This window comes from Rhopalosiphum padi, chromosome 2 (assembly GCF_020882245.1).
Source record: "Rhopalosiphum padi isolate XX-2018 chromosome 2, ASM2088224v1, whole genome shotgun sequence".
NCBI lineage: Eukaryota > Metazoa > Arthropoda > Insecta > Hemiptera > Aphididae > Rhopalosiphum > Rhopalosiphum padi.
In genome coordinates, this window is record NC_083598.1 from 10,775,007 (window position 1) to 10,800,404 (window position 25,398).

Below are 25,398 nucleotides of genomic sequence, written 5' to 3' on the forward strand. Positions count from 1 at the left end.
TTCTGCTGAAAAATAATTTTACTTGGTTAGGTGATAATTTAATGACTGCTGGTGCCTGACGAGTATCAGAAACTCGTTATAGAATTTGTACAATTTTTTTAAATTGATAAATTATATTCACAATATTAAGTTAAATATTTAAGTCGTAGAAAGATACCAAAACTGTTAAAAATATACGATTTGACCCTATTTTGTTAACTTTATATAAAATTCAGTATAAAGCAGTTCGAAGACTTATAGATTGTAATATGAAATCACTGAATTTCAAATAAATATTTTGTATAAACTTTTACTCATTGTATTGTTATGATAGCAATGGCTGATTTATAATATTATATAATCTGATATAAAACTAAATATACCTACATTTATATTTTATACCTGTATATTATTAAAAATAATAAAACAAAATTTTGGTTTATTGATATGATACAGTTAATTTTATTTTTGGAACAGCATTTATATCACATAAAAAAGATAATATTAATAATTCCTTGAACCAGATGGCACTTAAATAACATACAGTTTCCATCCTCTTAGTAGATACGTTCTGATGGCAAACAAGCATTGTCAAGTACTTAAGAAGTACAACAATACTCGATTCTAAGACTTGAAGTTTAGTGAAATTCGTACGGAAATGAGATGATTTTCAGTAGCCTCTTTGATAGCTGTTATGTATAAATACACTTGAATACAAAAGTATTTGAAATCATTGAACGCAATACAAATGATAAGAAATATCTTTAAGAGGATCCTCGACGACTGTATTTGTTTTTTCTTGTCTACTCTATTATAAACATTAAACATAGCGATGATGCTACTTTCTGTATATAGATAGTTAGTGATTTATTTATTAAATACAATAAGACACTGACAGCGCTTCTCAACCTGTGGTACGCGGAAAGCTCATAGATGATACGCGAAGAAAATCTCCCTTTATAAAAAAAAATTGGAAAGAATTATTATTAACATTAATTATTATTTGGTTTATTTTGTGGTGTAGAGGTCGTTTGTAATCATAATAATAAATAATATTATATTATAATATTGTACAAATTTAATTTAATTTCCTTTTTGTGCATTAAATACTTAATTGTCATCATTTTGTAATTCCTAATAAAATAAAATTCTATACATTTAACATAAACGTATACATTATTAATAAGCAAAAAAAATGGTCAGGTAGTACGTAAAAATGTTCAAACTGTGTAGGTGGTACGCGAATATAAAAAGGTTGAGAACCGCTTCAATATGAGTGTATTAAAAAAAAAACATAAATAAAGTGGTGATATTATTATAAATTTATAAATGATATTTTTTTATAATGATAATAGTATTTATAAACAAACGATGGTTAAAAATGCTTAAACGTAAAATAAATACAGTAAACGATTTTCGATTAGAGTTTGACGGCGGTAGTGAGGTGTAACTGACTGGACAAAGAATGATTTATTCTGATCTGACCCGCGGGAAGAGAAAAACGACGAAAGGAATAGAGATACAAACCACTGGATTTGTGAGACCATTTGGTAGGTACTTACAATAACAAAAATAATATAATGATAAACATAATACTATATCAGTGAATGATGGAGTCAATGTTGTATTATACTCGCTGGTACGATGATAATATTGTTTTTATCTACTGCAGTGGGAGTGAGGATCTCCGGAAATGGACAAAACTAAATTAAACGAAATCATAATAATGGCGCATTTGCTCTCGTGGAGCGTTATTATACGTATATGTATACACATTACACACACACACACACACACACACACACACACACACTATTTAGTATGAATATATGTATATATTGTATTATATTCTAGTATGTCTGCTTGAAAAATAGTCTGCCAGTGAAATCGTATATAATAACAATATCGCGGTATTATTATATGCGCATAAATTTTGAGGGGTCGAGTGAAAAAAAAAATAACAATAATAAAAACCGTCTTCCTTACGACAACAACAACATAATATAACGACAAGACTCACACGACGAAGGCGTCGTCCGCCGTCCGGAGGTTGCGTTCGCGGCGATGGCGCGGGCGGTGGTGGCGCTTGCGCTCGACGACCGTTTCGCGCGCATATCGACAGCTCCTTCCCCGGACGGCGTCGGCGGTCAGTGCGACTCTGAGGCTTTGCGAGATGCGACCGTCTGCTGCCGCCTACCGCCGTTGCCGATGACTCGCGATAGGCCTTTGTCACGACATTTGAGTTTCGTGTCCGTTTCATCCGCCGACAGTGGCGGACGTTTAGACGCTACACCGGTACATCAAAGGCCATCACCATTTACTGTTGGTTGAGCTCGTCGTCTCCCACGGGGAGACATAACTATGGACCGTCCGCGCTGGGTGGCAAGAGAGGTACATAGTGAAACTTTATGATAATATTATAATATTATGTAATATAGGTACAATAGGTACATGTATCAATATCTCCGGTTTTTCCATTATTGGAAATCGTTTATATTTCACCCCCTACCCACCACACACACCACCAATCTACACATCCTTCGCAAACGACTTGTTATAAGCGCACATATTCGTCCTCAAACCCATCACTCTCAGTCACCGCTGTAATTACGTTCCCGGAAAACATAATAATATAATATTATCTCATGACAATATTATATTATTTTACTCGTTGCAACTGTTGTTGTAAATATGTTTGTTCGCAGGCACCTTCCCGAACGTCGCCATGCAGGAAGTGGAGAGGGCCAAAGCTAGACATATGGCGAAAAAACAAAACAGTGAGTGTATATCTAATAATAATAATAATATATTTTTACGATAAGACGATGATAATGTTGTCATTATTTACTGCGCGTCTCGCCGGAATCGGATACCTGTAAGTGGACATGACTGCACACACGACGACGATGACAACAAATTTAATAATAATGACGACGGTCGCAGAGTATATTAATGTTATTGTATTCGATCAATCATGTGTGGGCACTAAAATCCAATACGCGTCAACTAGTCAATTTTTTTCGCTCTCACTCCCTTGTCCGAGATCGCCTAGTGATTCCACATTTTATTACAATATAATATAGTTAATGACGTCGCTGTACGGTTCATGACTATTATTCCGCTTTCGTTGCCATTTAATATCGTATACGCATACACTATATAGTCATTAACCGCGAAAGTTGATCGTCCCCGTACACATCACAATAACGTGTTATAATATTATACACTCGCCCTCTGTTTTAATGACACATATATAGTTGGACGATTATTGCAGACGGTCTCGACTAAAGGAGTCAAATAGTCGTATTTATGTTGAAAAATAACACAAAACCATACAAAACGATATAGTTATTTTTCGACTATTAAAAATAATATTATGTTAAACGATTTTGCACATTGTGATTATGATATTATTAATACATGACTGTCCTGTCGTGATGTTCAAAAATCATGACGTCCCAACAATCTGTACTCAAAATTATATTTTATGCATTTAAAAGGTCATTAGAATGATAATGTTAGCATGCAAACGACCCAACGCATCGTAAGACTTATACCATACATATTTATTATCAAACTATAAGTAATTTAACACACTTTCTATATCTGAAGTGTTATACGCCTCATTTAAACAAAATGTCCACATATTATACAGAATCCTTGTTTCGAAAAAGATAATAATCGTTATGAATATACTATTAGTATAATTTATACGCCAAGCAATTTAATATGTTATATTATATACACGAATCTTAAAAATAATGACAAAATATGAAAGACTTAAACTACTTATTCAACTTATCTATTAAATAAAAACACAATATAAGCAGTTATGAACAATAATATTATAATAATGTCAATAATGTCATTAATAATTGAGAACTAATAAATCACCAAAGGGGGTAAAATTAAGTTTCTTTAGTAATATTTATGTTTTTACTTTATTACACTTAAGCAGTAAGACCTGTAAAAGTTTTTAAATACAATACATTAAATCTGTTTTGTATAATATTTTACAATGGTTTCCATAATAATAATAGCCTATACCTATTATTTGATTTTGTAATCAAAGTGATAATTGTTTCATATAAGTATTACAAAAACGATGGAGTTTACAATCCAGTAATGTGTTTTATTTTGATGATGCGTAGAAATGATAATGTAGGTGAAGTAATTTCTTAATGTTGGGTCAAGGTAACGTGAGCAATTTGTGGAATTCAGGTGTGCGTGTGTGTGTGTACATGCATGTTTACTGATGTTTTTCAGGGTGCAAAGAATGTCACATTCATATACGTTTAAAAATTCTGATTATTATTATTTATTAATTACGCAGTTATTATTCTATAAACAAATAAATGTAAAATGTTTTTCTGTTTGTGTAAATTGTTATATTAAATGTGCCTATCTTGGAAGTAAATTACAATTGCACTCAGGTACTCTAGAATTAAAATAATTTCTAAACAAAACGAGTCACCATTTGAAATTGAACGAAATAAATATTATTATAATACGCAGAGTTATTAAAAAAACATTGTAATTATTATTATAAAGACACCTATAAGCATTATAGGCATCAATTGTTATTAATTGTTAACTATATTACATATATATATATATATATTAGAGAACTTAAAACAAATAAGTATAATTGTTTAATTAATTATGTGAATATAATTTAAAGTAATTACTTAAAATTGAATGTAATTAAATCATTAATATTTATTATCTAAAACCTGGAAGATTGTAATGAATATATTTTTACTATTCCAAAATATAATAAGACAGTATCAAATATGTTAATCACGAATTTATTATTCATTTCTTTTAATTATATTAAATAAATTCATTTTTTTTACATAAAAATACCGGGTGTGTGCCCGGTATATTATAATAATAATATACTATAATATAATATAAGTACAATTCTACTATATAATTGATAAAAATAGATTTGTTGATCTGTATAATATATTGAATACTTAAAGATCTCTTATGTAAAGTACACAATTAAAATAAATACATAAGTATAATATTATGAATAACAATACAATACCTATGTTCAGTTAACTCTACAACGCTTTTTAAATTGTTATACAATATAAATGTTTATACAACTTTTTATATTGGAAATTACTTATGAATAAAATAGATTTTCATTAACGTGAATTGTTAATTGTTATTTGAATTAGCTTACAGAGTTGTGTGGTATATTGATATTTGGGAACTAGTTACATTTATCGATCGGTTGTTGAGTCAAAATTTTAACAGTTATTGTATTTATCTAAATTTATGTTCGACTGGAAAACCATAAATCGGAAGAGTATTATTTCTTGAATGCCCATAAACAAAACTGTCAACATTATTCAATATATATTATTATGAATAATGAAAACCTGCACTGGACGTTAACCTAGGCGATTGGTATCGTATAGAAATGTTATTTTCACTAGTATCGTATTTTTCACCCTTACTCGAACAATAGCATATCAAATTACTATGATAACAGTTGAATAACGCTTTTATGGATGTATTTTATGTTTATTTTACGTTTTAATATTATATAGATATCGTATGAACATAATAGTGCATTATACTATATACTAATATTAAAGTGAATATAATGTTGTATACAATAAATAAAATATGTATCAAATATATATTTTAAATGTTTATAAGCACTTGACCTGAATTATGTAAACTTAGATTTCTAAATGATATAAAAATTCAATTTTTTATAAAATATTTCGTCAAATGTAATATTTTTTTTTTGCGAAAATAATATTATGAATAAATTATAGACTATGCATTTAAAGTCAAATAGTTCATCCAGTGGATGGTTTCTTCACTCTGTAAACCATATCTTCTTTTCCTCAAATACCACATTTACTGATTGTTCCATATTTGAACAGATTATTAAATTAATATATTATTATATATATATATATATTTCAACCAAAATAGATACATATTAAAATTTTGGAATTTTAATAAAAATCAATTTGTTTTATTATGTTTCTAAAGGCAAAGTAGAACGTCAGAAATCATCAGACAAAACATTATCCAAAGCACCAAGTATTGAGACCAAAAAACAAGAAAAATGACAAACAATATTCACATATTAAAGGTATTATTTACATAATAATCATATATAATAATATGTTAACTTGTGGTCAACATTTTAACAGTATACATATTATGTACTTGCACAAAAATATATTATTACATTTTACTACAGTGCACACTTGTCATATTGTTTACATATAAATTATGCGTGCAGTAATTAACTTTGTTACAAGTCAATTGTTTAAACATATAAATTAGATGACATTAAAAAAAAAAATTTAAGTGGAGCTTATTTATTGTGTTAATCCGAATAATATAAAATGTAAATATTGAGTTTTTCAAATGAGTAAATATTGATTATTTCTGTTCAATCTTCCCATTTTTTTTTTATTTGTTCTTAACGATCCTATTAACAATAAAAAAAAAATAACATATTGAAATTTTATTTAAAAATCTAAAGATATTATTGATATAACATTTTGAGATCATATCAGATCAAAATGAAAACAAAAAACGATTGAGGGAAAGATAGGTTCATGACTATTAATTCATTTTGTTTCCAAATTGAGTCCACACTAATGAACACAATATATCATGATAGATGAAAATTAATATATGTTTATATTTCACAATTTTCAATAATATACAGTTATTGTTTTTTTGTTTCAGATTTTATTTTTTTAGCACTCTCACTGAAAATGATAACAACACTGTAATTCGTAATCAAATATACTTCTTTAAGTACACTATAATATTGTTATTGTAATTTATAATACACATCATAATTTCATTGTATATTTACATAATAATGATCGTGTTAATTTTACCTTAAATTTTATCACGTTTCGTGTATTCAATGACCAAAAATATTTTGTAACGTTTAGAGTGCAGAACAACTATTATAATAGTATTGCATTATTATACCTATTTGTTGTATAATAATATTATGTCACACATATGGTTTTTTTTTTTGTAAATTTAAAGCTCAAACATCTTTGAATGTTTAATAATACTACTTATATACGTATTTTGTAAGCGTCTTAGACTCTTAGACGTATGTCACACACAATTATATTTATATTATACTATTATATTTATAGACGTATGTAATACGAATGGAAATAAATGAATACAACTCCATTTTAACAATGTTTACGATTTATACTCTCGTAATCTAAAATGAATAGACTACAATATATTTTATTCATAACGACTTAATGGCTTGTACGTATTTTCGTCCATTATTTTTTTCGGTAGATATGTGAGTTTATACATTGCATTTTTATCCAACTTCTGCAATTCATTGAAATATAAATATTGTTCATATATTTAATCAATCGAACAAAATATCTTTACTGATATTAGTACATTTTTCATTAATTTATATTAGATAACATTATGTATTCTATGTATTTATACTACATAGAAATGTTCACTTAAGAAATGCTTAACAATTTTTTATCATTACAATTGATTTTACAATCGATATTAGTTACCTAATAATTAATATTATTATTAATTTGTATAAATAATACACGAAAATCTACCTACAACAAAAAATAATTTTCAAATGTAAAATACTAAAATCCATACTATATATTTAAATATATTTTGGTATATTACCAATACAGTAAAATATGACCTAGTAAGCTTTATAAAAAACATTTAAATGCGTTGATTAATGCTTGGGTTGTGGTGCTGTTGTTAATGTCAGCTTGACGTGATCAAAAACAAATTGGGTACTTAATAAATGAATGGGCGAAAAAAAAATGGTCGAAATGTCGTGAACAAAACAGTCCAAGAACAGTTTTTATGATGGCTGGGAATTTATCAAACTGTCTGTGGTCGGATATGCAAGAAAAATCAATACCCATATAGAAACACTAAAAACACATTATTTTATTAAAACAATAACTTATGAATGTAGCGTTTTTTTATTTATTTAACATTCCTTTATTTTCTGCCTATATGAAATATAACATACTGTGTGTTTTGGCTTAGAAGCCAAGTCAAATATTGTGACATAATATTATTGATCTACTTTGCGATTGAAATATAAAACGATGTCGAAAACACGACAATAAATCAACGATAAAAGGTCATGAAATAATATATTCTATTACTTATGGTGACATTTTCCGTTTCTTTTTACATTCTATGTATAGGAAACTTATGTATAAAATAATATTATACTCGGACGAGTGAGACGACAACCGCCGCGTGGGATGTGTCATCGGTGTAAATATAGAAACAATAATAATATGCATCACGCGTTTATTTGTCGTGTCCTCGCTTCCGGTCGAAACATAACGAATCTTGGAAATCAATAATTTGAAATGGACGAGTAAAAAGGTAATAAACTAGTTTACTTATTATAGTGTTTTGAGAATACCGCCTACGTGATGCACATACGCGACGTTTTAATACCAAACTCGTAATGTTTTACGTGTGCGTATCTATCTGTATGATATACGCATTTACTGATGGAAACAGTTATAAATCTGATTTCAAGAAACAGCTGTTGTTCGCGCGAAATGCATAGTTCATTCGAGAAAAAGAGTGTGTGTGTGTGTGTGTGTGAGAGAGAGAGAGAAAAGTAGTAGAACGTTTCATGGCATCCGGAACAAAATACGTAGGTACACTTAATTCATTCTGCTGACACGGCGCGATTTCTTTAAACAATAATCTCGAATTCAGTGGCCACTTCATTTATGTCTGACACACACGAACACCGATTGATCTTAACGTTCAATGGCATTTCCAACAAGTCTCTAAAATGTCTTGAGTGTCTGTACTATTATTTCAAAGCGTCTAACTGATTTAAAATTTGATTTTAAAACTTTCGTAACTTTGACGTAAATGTTTATTACGCTTGGAAGCAATGGTTGTGCGTACATAATATTATACTCATTATTTATTAAAAATAACGAATACCTTGACACTTAGTGCGCCACATAAAACATTTATAATTATATCATTTTATATACTAAGTATGTTAAGAAACATTTTTTTTTTTTTTATTCATTATGTATGTTATTTTTTCCTGACGCTCTTCAATCATTCGAAACGTTTATATATGTATATGTATGGTGTTTTAGTTTTTAATTATTTTGTTTATAAACTATTTTTTCAGCATGGCATGTACTGAGCCAGAGGATGGTTGATAGTCGATACCCCGTAGCAATACGCAGTTCTAAATTACAAACGGTTTTTCTCATTCGATATTACTCGACAGTGAAAAACAAATTATTCGATCGGTAGATAGCAAGAAAGTATTTATTTAATGTATAGATTTATATACAGAAAGAAAGTTTGTTTGCAGTTTAGAAACGTATAATAAACTCCTGAAGTTTTGATGATTATAAACGATATAAAATTTTATTAAATTATTTACCTACAATATAATGTATAGTATATTATCTTAAAAATAAATACCTAAATATTTTATTGGCACGGTGTATTGTTAAATTCGGTGTATAGTGTGGAAAAATTATTTTTCAGATCGACAGCATATAGGCAAAAACAAAACATAAACTATAACTTAAACCAGAACTTTAATGCATATAATATTTTGTGGGGATAATATATAATACATGTATTTCTAGAAACATGTCACTGTGAATATTGCAGGTAAGTGCGTATACGATAACAACAGTAAGTTTTCATTTTCGACGAACGAAGTTCACCGTCATACATCACGACGATGAACGCGTGTTAAGACAATGTGGTGCCCATTATAAAAAGCAATTTATTATCATCACAACGCCGGACGAGTGGAATATTATTGATTTTTAGATATGTTTAGTGACGTTAGGCGGGACTTAGAAGTATAATTTTAGAAATGACGTCAATCGTCCGTGGTGGACGTACGTATTGAAAATTCGATTTCAATGAAAATTATTACGAAGGCGAAACGCGGAGTAGGAGGACGACGGCGGCTACGACGGCTATAGCTGCAGCTGCGACATGTACGACGCTATTGGCCGGCACGCAAAACAACATTTAAAATAATAATAATAATGTATACTAAGCGTACGCGAGGATAATATTATGTGCGATATATATTATATATTATAATATTATTATTATTATGTACGGTCTGCCGCCGCCGCCACCGTCGTCTGCGCGCGGTGTGAGTGAACGACCTCCGAAGGTCTTTATCCCGCATTCTTTGACCCAGAAAACCGGCCTACCATTGCCGGACCGGTGTGTGTTTTTCTCTATAACTCACACACACGCACACACACATATATATGTATATAATATTATACCGGCAGTGGCAAGCCGGACATACTTTCGCCGACCATATAATATTATTATATTATATTGTAAACGCCTTTCCCCGGACCACGTTAATATTACATTCCGCGCTACACATCCGTCGCATTTGCCAATTTTAACATGGTCGACCAGAAGATTTCCTACGCCGATAATAACACGGACATTATGCACACATACCATACGCAGGATGATTCACCGCCCGTGCACACCCCCTATTTTATTATCCTTTAATAGTGAATTTATTAAAATTTTGTTGTTTTTTTGAATCCTTAAGCACACGGCTTGATGATTAGCTATTCAAATAATTAGATTTTGTATTGGTCCCATTCGAGGTGTGACGATAACGGTTTATTTTTTTCACGATTTATGAGAACCGTCCCTTTTTTTCTATACAATTTTAAAAGATAAATGGAAAATTTTCAACATTTTGACGTATCTAAATTAAAATCTAAATAAGTAGTTTTGGGATATTTTACTTTTTATACTAAGGATAATAGGTCTGTGATAATAAGATTGGGAGATTATGGGAGCTATGATTATTTGAAAATTATAGTTATCTATATTAATTTATTAACATCATAATATAATTTGTATACAAAATGTCCAAGTATAATAAATACTAAATTTAATATTACATCTATTTTATATTTTTGTAAAACCATTTTTAATTACTACCTATTAGCTTTACTAAAAGTCTATAAAATACATTTTTATAACTCAGAAATTTATTTTTATTTAGATACATTCAAATTTTTTAAGGAAATAATTTGAAAAAAAAATATATATAATACCTACTCCTTAAATAGTATACAAATCTAAATAATAGAAAATATAGTCCTCAATACCTTAAATTGGTTTACTTAAAAATTCCAAAAATCAGAAATTGAATAAATTTTTTATTAAAAGAATAATGGGAGTAAATTAATTTGGTGAATCATTATTCTATATATTATTATTATGTTACATAATATAATATGTGAATCGTGTATAGTTGAACCGATATATATGAAATCAATCATTATTATCGGTACCAAACGGAACTAAAATATTTCCACCGATAATAATAATACTAATAATTATTGTTACTTATCATTATTAATATTATTCCTCTCCGCAGTCAGAATGTCACGATTCCACGTCTCGTTTGTTTAATTTCAAATGGAACGCGGTCGGCAACCGCGCTCTGTCAATATGATAATAATATACCGCTTTGGCGATCTAGAGTCTTGACGGATTTCAGAAGACCTAAATATTACGGCAAACACACCAGTTATAACCAGTCACCAATGCGACGATTACTTTAGGTAAATATATTGTTGGACGATTTTCAAATACTAGTTTAAACTAATTACATTAATAATAATATTTCAAACACAGACCTTGAGCTGAACAATCTGGTAAAAACAAATTTCATAGATCACTAAAAACAAAATTTAATATTTATAAAAATAAAACAATTAATATATTAGGTACTTTACCAATTTTTATGTTAACCGTTGTTTTTTTTTCGGGTTAGTTACCTATCGACTATACACACTTAAATTTCGAAAACACGAAATCATAAAATTATTGTTTTTTAACTTATAGTAGAATTAAAAAAGTTGTTCTAGTTTTTTAAGCTACTTTACAATTTTATTCTACATAATATATAGTATATACATTATTTATATTGAAAATATATGTACATTATAACGGTAGGTATGTATATAACAATGTACATCAAAAGTACCTACTAATTACTGATACATCAACATCGACATTGTGTTTGTTGGTAAATTGTATTAGCTCACAAAATAATAAACAAGGAAACTAAAACAATATACTCGATTAATCTAATGTGTACACGAATAACGTAAAACTTATTGTTATCAAATTTAAATAATTTATCATAATAATTTATTTATAGTAAGTGAATTCAGAATTAATATAAACTATTTTTAATATTTTTTTTATCATTATTTAAGTTATTGTGTTTATTAACTAAGACGATATACAATTATTTATAAGCATTAAACCAACAGTATGTATTGCTATTTTTGCACAGTATTTGTCAATAAACTTTGAAATAGTATCTGAAAATAAAATTGTCTCAATGCCATAGATAAGTCAGCATAATATGTATTATAAATGTACCTATTTAATAATAATTTAAAAAAGTATGGAGTGACATTAATAATATAATTAATAAACCATTTTTTTTTTTTTTTTATATAATAATATTATGTATTTTAGTATTTATATAATATAGTTATTAAATATAAATTGCTTATAATTTAAAGAAATCATTTAATATATTTTATAATTTAATAAATAATATAAATCTATAGCAGATACAATTTTTATATTAAGTATTATAATATTTTTTTTTTAGTTGATTAAAACAATAGTTAATTATAAAATTATGGTATACATTTAATTATTATAAAATATCGTGTAAGGGAAATAACTTTAAATAATATAAATAAACTGTTAGTAATATAATATCAAATAAAGTTAAGATAATAATTGTATTAAACCTAGTAAAATAACAATATACATTGTTTGTTGTTAACCAAATTAAAATACCTCTTGTTCTTTTGATAATAATATGCAATAACAGTATTTTTTATACATATGCAGTTAAAATTTGTGTGTGAAATATTTATAAATTCATTAAATTCCTTTTAGAAATTACATTGATATTATTATTATGAATTTGAAATATATTTTATATAAACAAATTGTTTGTTAATTGATTTTTAAGTGCATTCAAAAAAAATTGCACATAATTTATTATTGAATACACAAAAAATGAGTATGTTGTTCCTTATATAATTTACTCTATCAGCGATTTGTCGTAAATATTAATTTTAATTTATGTAGGTTCATTGAAATATTTTAAAACTTGAAATCTGAACGTCTATTAGAAAGGTTTTGTAACACCAAATCCGGTCGCAATTTACTCTATTCCATCAGGTTATTGCACTGTTGACATTCGAAAGTCGTGAATTTCTGTTATTTCTGTTAAATGTTTATCTCTTTTAATTAAATTTTTTTCGGACCATACCATCTTTAGAGTAATAACAAATAATATGGAAAACGGTGGTGTAAATAGTAACTCGGTATAATAATGTTCAAAAACCTGTATTAAGACTTTTTTTTTAAATAAAAAAACCTTTTCGACCTTTAAAAATCGATATGGAACCTAAATGCATTAATGGCAGGATTTAATTCATTAAGAGAAATTGGAATTCGTCCAACTAGCTTCGCAAACACGGTAATCTTGGCTGTAGATTTCACGGTTTTGATCGCCAAAGTCTCGTTTTAATTTCACCCGCGTCTAAAACAATAATATTAATTGACATACAAAACCACTAAAAAATTATTTGGACAATACCCACATGATGTGTACATCATAATACTTAAAATACTTAGTATTTTTACACAAGATTATGGACATATTAAGTCATAAATATTATGTTTTTGGTAAATAGTACTTATTTTATCACTCCATTTAATATATTATAAAGACGTAATTTATTACAACAGTATAGTGTATATTTTAAATATAAATAATAAAATCGGAATTAAATTCAAATACTTTTTTTTTACTATACGCACAATAATTCTTTCCCTCTGCTAAATTTGATTAAAATGTATTGAGTACAACTGTTTTTGTTTTAGATATATGTATGTGTGATCTGATAACGCTATTGAACTGTTAAGATATAAAAACCATTGAGATATATACAACTGATTGTATACATATTTTTTTTTAACTTTAAAAATAATAGACTAATTAAATATTTTATAAATTATGTTTCATTAAATAATACAATTTATGTATACCCGAATGCAGATAAAATTAAATAAAGTAATATTATATATTACTTATATATGTTCGATATACGAATGTTCTTAATACTGATCTATTCACCTTCCGTATGTCCTATGACGGGTATTTATATAGTATTTTTAAAGAATTAAATTCTTTTAGACAATACTTAATGACAAATGCCTAATTATTTTCGTTTATATAATTTTGACATTTTCTTAACCTTTAAAAATGATCGTTGAATCTATAACTGTTCTAGTCATCCTACTATTAGTCTTCTACACACATTATTATGCTTACCTACCTATATTATATTATTAAATTCGCAGTTTATATAATATATTAAGAGCTAACACAAAAATAAAATTTTAAAATTATATGAAATGTTTATTGTGCTATATTTTATTCTGTAGCGTATTTAGAATTTTTTCAAGAGGGACTATATAACTATAACATTTTGTCCTCCTTCACTTAAATAAAACATAGGTAGTATATAGGTAGAATATATCAGTTTATAATAAGTAATAACTACATATACGTATATTTATATATTCTGTACGACTGTACATAAGCCTTGAATTTTCATACATGACTTAGGTAATAATGTTTCATAATTTTTATACATTTACATACAATTTGTATATATTATACATAGTATATGTATACCAAACATTTTTTACACAATTTACATAATTTATAAAATAAACTATAGTTTCCTATGTATTTTGGTGATTTTGTCGGTTATTTCCTCAAAATCTACTTTAATGTTACTATATGTATAAATATAATTTTAAGCTTATTTTATCTACTTTACAATAAAAATAATCTTAACATTTACATTAATTAAATACGTCATTAATTTTATTGTAACAGAGAGTGTTCATAATTTTTATATTGACTATACTGTCAGTAAGCTAAAATGGTTATTGCGCACCTGTTAGCTTGTGCATACTTACTATACATTATTTTTTTTATTATTATTTGATCATTTTAGTTTCAAATACAGAGGTAATTAGCTATAATTACTATTTAAAAACTATTTATATTATGTTTTATCATTGTCAACTAATAACCTACCTATTTAAATAATAATTATGTCACGTGCCTTGTTAAGAATTAGTTATATTATATATTTTATTTTAGTAAAATAATATAAAAATATTAATTTTTGTAACTAAGCATACCATTTTACAACCGTATCAAATTATCGCTAAGTAAAAGTATATACGTAATATATGTTTAAGTATTTATAATATTCGATTATCAATGATAGAATAATTTTAATAATATTATGCAATATTTCTAGTTTTATTATTTAATTACTTTAATATTATTTTTATTTAATAATATTATTAAATCACGAATTATAATAAATAAATAATATTAAATTATTTAATTATTTCGACTGCTATTTTAAATTACTCATTTTACTATACAACTTTCTGAAACTTTATTCTAAAAATATCTAACTATTTATTTAACAACAAAATAATAGAATAATTTAAATTAAATAATTATTTATTAGCAAACCAATATTATTAGAAAAACAGTCATTCAAATTAAATTATTTAACTGGTTACTTCACCAAAACTGTAGGTGTTTTTATGACAAAGAATTGATGTATACTAATAATAATAATATACTTACTTCCGTCTTACTCGTTGAAATTAAGTATAATATCGTCTAAGAAATTTTCGAGTTTTCAAAACTTAAAAAACCATATTTTGAATACAGTACAAACCAGATTATCCCGAGCGTATGATTGTACATCAGTGCACTTAGTATTAGGTCCTATGTACACTTCATTGGATTATGTATAAGTGCAAAAATAGTTCAAAACTTAAAATACATACCTACTTTATAGTGTTAAACGACTGTATAATTATATGAATCATTTAGGCTATAATGATAGTACTTGCATGTGGTGTAGACTGTAAATGTAATTATTTTTTTAAAATTTTTTTTCAACAGTTTATTCCAATAAAACAATAAAACATGTTTACCATTTTTAATAGCATATATTTTTACTGAAAAAAGATTATTATATATATGTTCGGTAACATATCATAGAAAATTTTTCTATTGTATTTTAAATAACTTAAATATATTCATAGTTTTAATCGATAATATTAATACTATAATAAAACAATATTTATATTTTAAAATACAACTTATGTAGGTACTTATACTTAATTATCGTTAATATATATATCAGTACATCAAATATATTATGTTGGTATAACTAATGAACTTTGGATGATTAAAAATGTGAGTTGACAATATCATTATGATCCTCTGAGAAATATTGTTTTTAATCATATTATTTTAAATCAAAATATTTTGAACTGTATATATAATATATACGTCATGTTAAATAGTAAAAAAAATATTATAATTTTTGTTTATTTGATTAGAATATTGTACAGTCACCAAATAGTGTTTTTGTCAAACACCATCAAGCGTTGCTAACCCTCAGATGTGCGTGACCAGCCGGGTTCTTAGCGATGAAGCTATATGTACCACACGAGGGAACACTCGTTTCAAAGAGTTAAAGTACAATACAATAAAAAAAACTATAATCCCGCAGCTATTGTTCGGAGTTCTCAAAGCTTAATATATAAAGAATCAAAATATTATTACATTTTAAAATTGAAAATCGTTAAATGTGATACCAACATCTGACACTGCCATGAAAATGTCCATTCTTATTCGAAAATTATATATGCATGTAGCATATTGAATAATAAAATGTATTCGTCAGTTTAACACTTTCATCTGATACTAAGGAAAATCGACTTGAGTCATTTTCTAAACTTTAGACGAGTACATTTCCATCTAGCTTAGAGTATTTTTTAGTATTTGAATCGCATTTTCTTATATAATATATATTCTAAAATAAAATCTGGATTAATATTATTATACTGTGTGATAATTTAAATTTTAAATAAAAATAATTTATTTTGAAAATAAACATGTTGTGTTTATTACTTTAAGCAATTTGTTATGCACCATGATGTTTTTTGTTAAAATATTGTTTTGTATAGTATTTAATAAATAAATCGTGATTAACATAATATTTTGATCATTGAAGATCACATATATAAATATTATAATTACTCGTAAATACTAAATATAAAATATATACCTATAATATATTATAAATTTCATTTACATTTTTAAAATCTCAAAAACGTAAATCACAATCGAAAACGTCAATAATAAGCATAAAAATAATGGTATTAAAGTTTGAAACAAAATACACGAGATGTTATAATGCATTATTACAACATACAGAACGTCAAATGATGGTTACAGTGTGAACGTATAATGACAATTGAGTTGTGTATAATGTGCCTAATCGAATACCTTTTACATAAATAAATACAGTCATACATATTTTAAAATCCATGGTTCAAATAATGTCTGCCGAAAATAATTACTCCACTAGGAACATGTGCACGTTTGAACGTCGAAAAAAGTGTTAGGTACACACTTTATACTGTTCCGAGCTTATAATATTTCCAATTCTGTTTTATCAAAGTCTCGGTTTTTTGTTTATGATGAAATTTGTGTTAATCGTGGTTATATTTATATCTTTACAATATAAGTCTTCTCAATATGGCATGATGTTATCTCCGTTGTTTCGGCCATACTACAATACAGATAGGTACTCACAGACTATGTACGGATACCCGCAAACCACTGCATTCTATAGTGTCTATAGAAATGATATCCCGGAAAACAGGAGTAATCTTATTCCAAAAAAGGTAAAATATTTTTAACTGTTCCTATAAACATTGATTTAATTTGTACTGTTTAAGACGAGAAATGTTGAACAAACGCCAAGTCAACAGAATGAGATGCAAGAAATGCAATTAAGGTTAGATTTATTAAGGAATCATTTTAAAAAAATTCAAGAACCATCAGCTACTAATAATTCACCAAAGACAGAAACTAATCCAAATGTTGCAATCTACAAAGGAAAACCTACAAGAAAAACATCGGCATCGTTTAGATCAGCATCTGTGTAATATATTAATTAAAAAAAATAAATCTAATTAACCAAGTGATAATAATTATAATAGTAAGTAATTTGATATTGACAATTTTAAAAATATTTATTATCAAATAGATTACTATACAGTATATTATATTAATTATATTATACAATTATTGATACATGCCTACTTTTATAAAAACATGAAAAAATTAACAAAGATTGTCATAAATAACTATTATTATTAAAAATTAAATGCATTAATTAGTTTGTTCTGTTTAATATAGTATTATATGTATATTTTCTGTAAAATAAGATGAATAACAAAAACTGTTGATTTTCCAAAATACCTAATGAAAAAGTTGAAAATTAATTTTTTATATTGTATCTAGAAACCAATAAATGAATAATTGCTATAAAATAAATTAAATCATTATGTAGGTTTATAAATTTCAACTGAATTTTTAGGCTTTTTAGGCTTTGGCTAAAAAATTACCTACGGAGCTGAAATTAATATACTAAGGGTTTAATAATTGTCTGGTTTGGACCGCTTACAAAAATTATAACATTCGATACTTGTGTTCAGTTTAAATGAAATTTTCATATAATATAATACGTTTAATTTTAATATGTATTCATTCAAATAAACAAGTTGTAAAATGAAAATGATGTTCTTACTCTTAATTTTTGATTATATTTTAAGTTTTAAATGTTGTCAATTAATTCATTATAATTTCAAATTAAATATAATACCATTATAATAACCTCAAAAATGTTAATACGACAAATAAACAATGTCATAACTTGTATATTACAACAAGGATATGATTAATACAATTATAATGGTTATAATGATGGTAAATGGTTTATTGGAATAAATTATTCCGTGAACAAAATAGTACATTATTTAAAGAAGTTAGTTAAGAATGAAAAATACATAGTATATTTACTAACCAACATCAATTTGAAGACAACCGTAAAGAATACGAACTTCCCTTCAAAAAGTAAGGATATTATTTATGTATCTAACACTCTTTAGTTATAAAAAACACCGTTTTATTATTGTAAATGTAAACGTTTTCATCAACAATAATCATTGTTAACAGCAATAAACTTACTGTTTTTCTAATATCGAAATATATATTTCACACGTATAAAATGTTTAAACTTTATAATAAATTATAGTTATAATGTTTACATTAAATAAAATATAAATATTATATATTATTATTAAAACAAAAAAACGTATATATAATAAATAGGCACAACGGAACTATTAATGAATTTTAAGATATGATAATAAATGGTATGTGCAAACTGTTATATTGCTAAATTTACTTTACAATACGTAAATATCAGCTTTGACATGACAATCAAGTTTGCAAAAAAGAAATGTCATATTATGATTTATAAAATTATGAGTTGTAATGAAAGATACAGTACTATAGATATAAATAATATGCTTTATGCATTTAAAGTAGTATTTAATGTATTTAACTTTTGCCTTAACTCCAAAACCATATCGATAACAAATCATTATGTTCATTAAATTGTTTAAAAAAAAAAGTAATTAGCTTTTCGTAATTATTTATTTTTTCTTCAATGGTTTGTTAAATAGCAGCAATTGTGATAACATTTGAAACCATTAATAGGATTACCACTAATAAAAAATATCAACTATAACTAATATATGTATGCTAAACTGTTTAATGTTAGTAGGTATCTAGTTCTTGGATAAACAATATAAGCGATATTATGCCATCGTTATTGTTGCTATAGGAAGTTATATATTTGTATAGATATGTAAATATCATTAACACCCACATAACAGTGTTCAATCATAAATTGTACCTGGTGTATAAAAATGTTATATGGAAACTAAAAATTAAAAGTTCATATAGTTATATATATAGAGTTATATGGTTATATAGATCGTATAACATTACATACAATAGCTAGTTTTTAAATAGTGAAGTAGAACGCTGAGAATGTTTCTCGTACTTATTTATTGTATTTCATTATCCATCCTACAGGTATAATTTAAATTGACTTTATATAATTTACTGTAATCAGAAATGATAAGTTAAAAAAGTTATTTGCTTACTGATTTAAATATAAATTTAACATATTTAAAAAAAATAGTTTATCGTTAGTAGTATTAATAAAAAATTAAGTAATATTAATGAAATCCATTTTTTAGTATAAAAATAAATATATTTAATAACAGATATATTGTAAGATTTGAGTAATACAAGTAGAAGATACTTGAAAATATAATTAATTACATTTTAATATTTTATTTTAAATCTTAACAATTTGTGTGAACAATCGTTCGACACGGTAAAAGTAAGTGAAAGTGAAATAAAGTGCAGTCCTCTATGATAATAGTTGCTGAACTATATTATTATTTTAATTCACACATACCTATTTTTTATATTTACTTTTTTTTGTTTAAAATCGATTATTCATAGAATATTGGATAATACTATTATAATAATATTCTTTATAATATACATAATTTTTTTCATACTTTTATATTAATTAAATAAAAATGACTAAATTAGTAAATTTTAAGCACACAGATAATATTACAAATGCAAATAAACATTAATACACCTAGTATTTTATTTTATTTTTATTTTTTAAACTTCTATACTATTTATTTTTAACTTTATATTATAAATAAACTAATTCATTATTTTCAACTAATAGTGAATAATGTATAGTTTATTAATTGTAAATAATATATAAAACTTTAAGTTAAATTAACATAAGAAACTAACAAAAACAATATTTTTAACGTTTTCATTTATTTTTAGATCACTGGAGTTTCAGTTACATGGAATTCTCCTGCAAGTAGAATATATTCATCTATAAACAGTAAATCGGTAAACATTAATTACATTTGATAATGTAAATTTTTAAATAAGGAAATATTAGACAGGACAACACACATAATGTTGCACTTTTCTTTGAAAATTCTATTGATAATCAATTATTATTATATTTTAAAAATAAAATTAATTAATCCATAATTATTACTAATTGAGAATATTTTTCAGATAACTAATATTTACAAACGTTAAACTCTTAAGTTATTTTTTAAATTTATCGTAAAACTTGTATTATATTCTTCAAATAAAATTAAATTTAAAATTTAAATAAATAAAGAAACAAACAAATTATTAATTTGCTATAGTTTTTTCGATCGATTATAAAATACTTTTTATCAATTTTAAATTAGACCTCTTTTTCTTTTTTATAATAAATTTTTACATTTTAAGGTACCAATATACAATGGGCGTTTACAGCAACAGTCTTCAACAATACAACCTTTTAGTATATCAGGAGGCACATTAACAAGTCTTAATGCAAATCAAAATCTGGAAATGTCATCTAACAGAGGTTTGGGGCTAAATACAAAGAAGATTCTTGTAAGACAAGACGGTCAACTTGCAGATAATAATGGTGACGGAGTGTCAGAAAATACAATTACTAATACTGGTTCCTCTGAAATAAGTGGTGGATCTTCAAAATCTTCAACAAATATTCAATATGTTGATATTCCAGTTCAGGTTAAGGGACCTGAGTTATCAAGTATTTATCATGGAATAAATAAAAATAGCGAAACGAGCCGTATAAATGACGTTAGTAAATTGTATGAATCTAGTGGCATAGATAGAGGTTTTCAATTAGGAAATATAGGCATATTAGAAGAAGAGGGTAGAGGGTTTAATGGGTCGGTCGGATCAATGCAATTTGGTAAACAAAATGAGGATAGAGCGGGTGGAGCTAGTGGAGAAGAAGGAGAAGAAGAAGAAGGTAGAGGATTCAGTGGATCAAAAGGATCTATAAGATTTCATAGAAAAAATGAGAATAGAGCAGGTGGATCTGGTGGAGAAGAAGAAGGAGAAGAAGAAGAAGGTAGAGGATTTAGCGGATCAAAAGGATCTATAAGAGTTGGTAAACAAAATGATGATAGATTTGGTGGAATGGGTGGGGAAGAAGGGGGTGTGGGTTTTAGTGGATCAAAAGGATCTATAAGATTCGGTGGAAATAACGATGGTAGATTTGGTGGAATGGGTGGGGAAGAAGGGGGTGTGGGTTTTAGTGGATCAAAAGCATCTATAAGATTCGGTGGAAATAACGATGATAGATTTGGAGGATCGAGTGGGGAAGAAGGGGGTATAGGATTTAGTGGATCAAAAGGATCTATAAGAGTTGGTAAACAAAATGATGATAGATATAGTGGATCGGGTGGGGACGAAGGGGGTGTGGGTTTTAGTGGATCAAAAGGATCTATTAGATTCGGTGAAAATAACGATGGTAGATTTGGTGGAATGGGTGGGGAAGAAGGGGGTGTGGGTTTTAGTGGATCAAAAGGATCTATAAGATTTGGTGGAAATAATGATGGTAGATTTGGAGGATCGGGTGGGGAAGAAGGGGGTGTGGGTTTTAGTGGATCAAAAGGATCTATAAGATTCGGTGGAAATAACGATGGTAGATTTGGTGGAATGGGTGGGGAAGAAGGGGGTGTGGGTTTTAGTGGATCAAAAGCATCTATAAGATTCGGTGGAAATAACGATGATAGATTTGGAGGATCGGGTGGGGAAGAAGGGGGTGTGGGTTTTAGTGGATCAAAAGGATCTATAAGATTCGGTGGAAAAAATGATGGTAGATTTGGTGGAATGGGTGGGGATGAAGGGGGTATAGGATTTAGTGGATCAAAAGGATCTATAAGATTCGGTGGAAAAAATGATGGTAAATTTGGAGGATCGGGTGGGGAAGAAGGGGGTGTGGGTTTTAGTGGATCAAAAGGATCTATAAGATTCGGTGGAAAAAATGATGGTAGATTTGGTGGAATGGGTGGGGAAGAAGGGGGTATAGGATTTAGTGGATCAAAAGGATCTATTAGATTCGGTGGAAAAAATGGTGGTAGATTTGGTGGATCTGGTGGGGAAGAAGGAGGTATAGGTTTTAGTGGATCAAAATTATCTATAAGAATCAGTGGTACAAATGATGGTAAAACTGATCGATCAGGTGGAGGAAACATAAAAATTGGCGGAGGGCGTATAGCTCGTAAATTGTCAAAACTTAGAGACATTGGTAAAGTAAATCGAGGTGGTGAAAAGAGAAATTTTAGAGGGTCAGTTGGAGGTTTACAATTTAGTAATGAAAATGGAGATAAAGAGTCGAATACTGTTAACATAAAAATGACTGGGGGAAATTATGGAAGTGGAAGATTTGGTAGTAATATTAAAAGTAACTCATTTAGAGGAGATAGTGGTATGAGTGAAGTAGGTGGTAGTAGATCATTTGGTGAAAGAAATATGTTCAGTAAAACTGGTGGAAATTATTAAGGTAGAACTTAAAATTATCAGCAATAATAACAAATTGAAATTAAATGTTTTTTTGTAAAATTATATTTAATTTATTCAGAAAACATATTTGTTTTTAATATTTTACATTTGTTAGCTCTATAATTTGTCTCAGTTACAATAATAATACTATTATTTTTATAAAAAAAATCAAACAGTTTATTTAAATATTATTTGTTAAGTGAAATTTGTAACATATTATATTAATCATTATATATTATTATATTCCTATTATATATATATATATATATATAAATCTATATTTTTTTTTAAAACCGGTTTTTAAATCATTGATAAAACTATAAAATTACATAAAAGTATAAAAAATTTCTTATTTTGATACATTATTAATAATTGAATGTTATGTATATTGTGTGTAGTGCATGTTCATTTATCTGAAAAAAATATTATATAATCTTGATACGTTTAACAAATAATGAATTTAGTGATGAACTGATGACTAGGGCTTGGAAGTTCTAGCAAATTCCTATATTTTTTTTGTAAGTGATTGAACATGGAAAGTAAGATACAACTTTGTTTCACACTTTCCTGGTATTATTTTGCTAATAATCAATGTATACTCGTACATAGTTACGGTTTTTAGTGTCATTTTGCTAATTTAGAGTTGTAAAGTATATTATAGGTATATTTTTATATAATAAAGAAATAAACAATATAACATATAACTCCACTAAAGAATACAAATATTCGAATGAAAACATGTATTTTGATTACGTTTCACATATAGTTGGTACCGGTTGTTATTACCGATTACATTAGATAATTTATTCTATTTATTTTCAATAATTTGGTTATTTTTCAAATTTATGTCGAATGCATTATAATATAATTATCGGATTCATTGTATTTATGTTCCAAAACTAACTAATAGGTCCTAAATACCTACTATCAATTATCATATTCTATAAAAAAAATTGATAAGAATTTTATTTCGCATAATTACTAATTTTTTAAGTGCATAATATCTCTTTATGAGTTTTTATTAAGAGCTATAACCTCTGAGCCCTGGAAATGACCATAATATATTAGTAGTTAATACACCAATAATGAAGTAAGTACAGAAAATTACACAAAATAACTGTAAAATAATTGTATAATTCTATATATATTATATAAATTCTATAATAAAAGTAGTGAGAACCACTGAAGCTTTAATTATCATAATTATGACACCAACTTTTTATGAGGAAAAATATTTAGTAATTTAGTGTATCACAGCTTTATATATAAATTATTGTTTCAAGATCAGTTCTTTATAATTTATTCATACATAAATAGATTTTATCGTATAAATGATACAAAAATAATAAACACCATGACATATTATATACTTTCTTCTTTATTTTTATACATTTCGTGTATGTAGCCGAGAGGTTATTTCAGCACTAAACAATTTCTACGAACAATTTATGGACGTTTTGTCATTCTCTTAAGCATTTAAATTTAAATTAAAGACAAGTATTAGCTATTTTATCGTATCGTCAAGAAATTATATTTATCGTTAGTATTAATGTAGTACAGAGGTTGAGAACCTTTAAACTCATGAGCCATGGAACCTGAAGATAATTTTTAAAAATTCAGAGATACCCAATGGTAGCTGTATATTGTGTATTTTTATATTTATATTTTATAACTTAGGTTTTCTCAAGAAAAGTGTACTGTAGCGTAATGTAAATATTTTAATTTGTTAGTATGCATAAAAATATCATAAATCACTAATTATGCATAGGCGTGTTGGATTTGATGATGACACATTCTACAGTTTAAACAATATTTTATAAATGTATATCTTATTTATATATATAATTCTACTGTACGTGTGTATGTCACTAAGCTCCTCCTAAACGGCTGGACCGATTTGAATG

General features: G+C 26.7%; 2 protein-coding genes and 1 long non-coding RNA gene across 3 annotated transcripts; all 3 read left to right on the forward strand.

The window, feature by feature from the left end:
• The first annotated feature begins 2,048 nt into the window (after window positions 1–2,048).
• On the forward strand, window positions 2,049–9,190 carry LOC132922590 (uncharacterized). Its single transcript, XR_009661032.1, has 5 exons — window positions 2,049–2,370; window positions 2,685–2,756; window positions 6,001–6,103; window positions 6,712–8,394; window positions 9,176–9,190. It is a non-coding gene; the product is annotated as an uncharacterized LOC132922590 (long non-coding RNA).
• An 8,257-nt stretch (window positions 9,191–17,447) lies between these two features.
• Window positions 17,448–18,800, forward strand: LOC132922867 (uncharacterized). Its single transcript, XM_060986588.1, has 2 exons — window positions 17,448–17,904; window positions 17,959–18,800. Exons 1-2 carry the CDS (start codon window positions 17,695–17,697, stop codon window positions 18,166–18,168), a joined length of 420 nt encoding a protein of 139 aa, XP_060842571.1. The 5' UTR covers window positions 17,448–17,694; the 3' UTR covers window positions 18,169–18,800.
• A 1,211-nt stretch (window positions 18,801–20,011) lies between these two features.
• Window positions 20,012–23,577, forward strand: LOC132921871 (uncharacterized). Its single transcript, XM_060985109.1, has 3 exons — window positions 20,012–20,167; window positions 20,954–21,022; window positions 21,419–23,577. The coding sequence occupies exons 1-3, from the start codon at window positions 20,123–20,125 to the stop codon at window positions 23,492–23,494; spliced, it is 2,190 nt and encodes a 729-aa protein (XP_060841092.1). The 5' UTR covers window positions 20,012–20,122; the 3' UTR covers window positions 23,495–23,577.
• Window positions 23,578–25,398: the final 1,821 nt, after the last annotated feature.

Coding starts and splice junctions, on each gene's coding strand:
- LOC132922867 (XM_060986588.1), top strand. CDS start 17,695: ATGATGAAATTTGTGTTAATCGTGGTTATATTTATATCTTTACAATAT. Junction 17,905..17,958: donor GTAATCTTATTCCAAAAAAG/GTAAAATATTTT, acceptor GTACTGTTTAAG/ACGAGAAATGTTGAACAAAC.
- LOC132921871 (XM_060985109.1), top strand. CDS start 20,123: ATGTTTCTCGTACTTATTTATTGTATTTCATTATCCATCCTACAG. Junction 20,168..20,953: donor TTTCATTATCCATCCTACAG/GTATAATTTAAA, acceptor ATTTATTTTTAG/ATCACTGGAGTTTCAGTTAC. Junction 21,023..21,418: donor CATCTATAAACAGTAAATCG/GTAAACATTAAT, acceptor TTACATTTTAAG/GTACCAATATACAATGGGCG.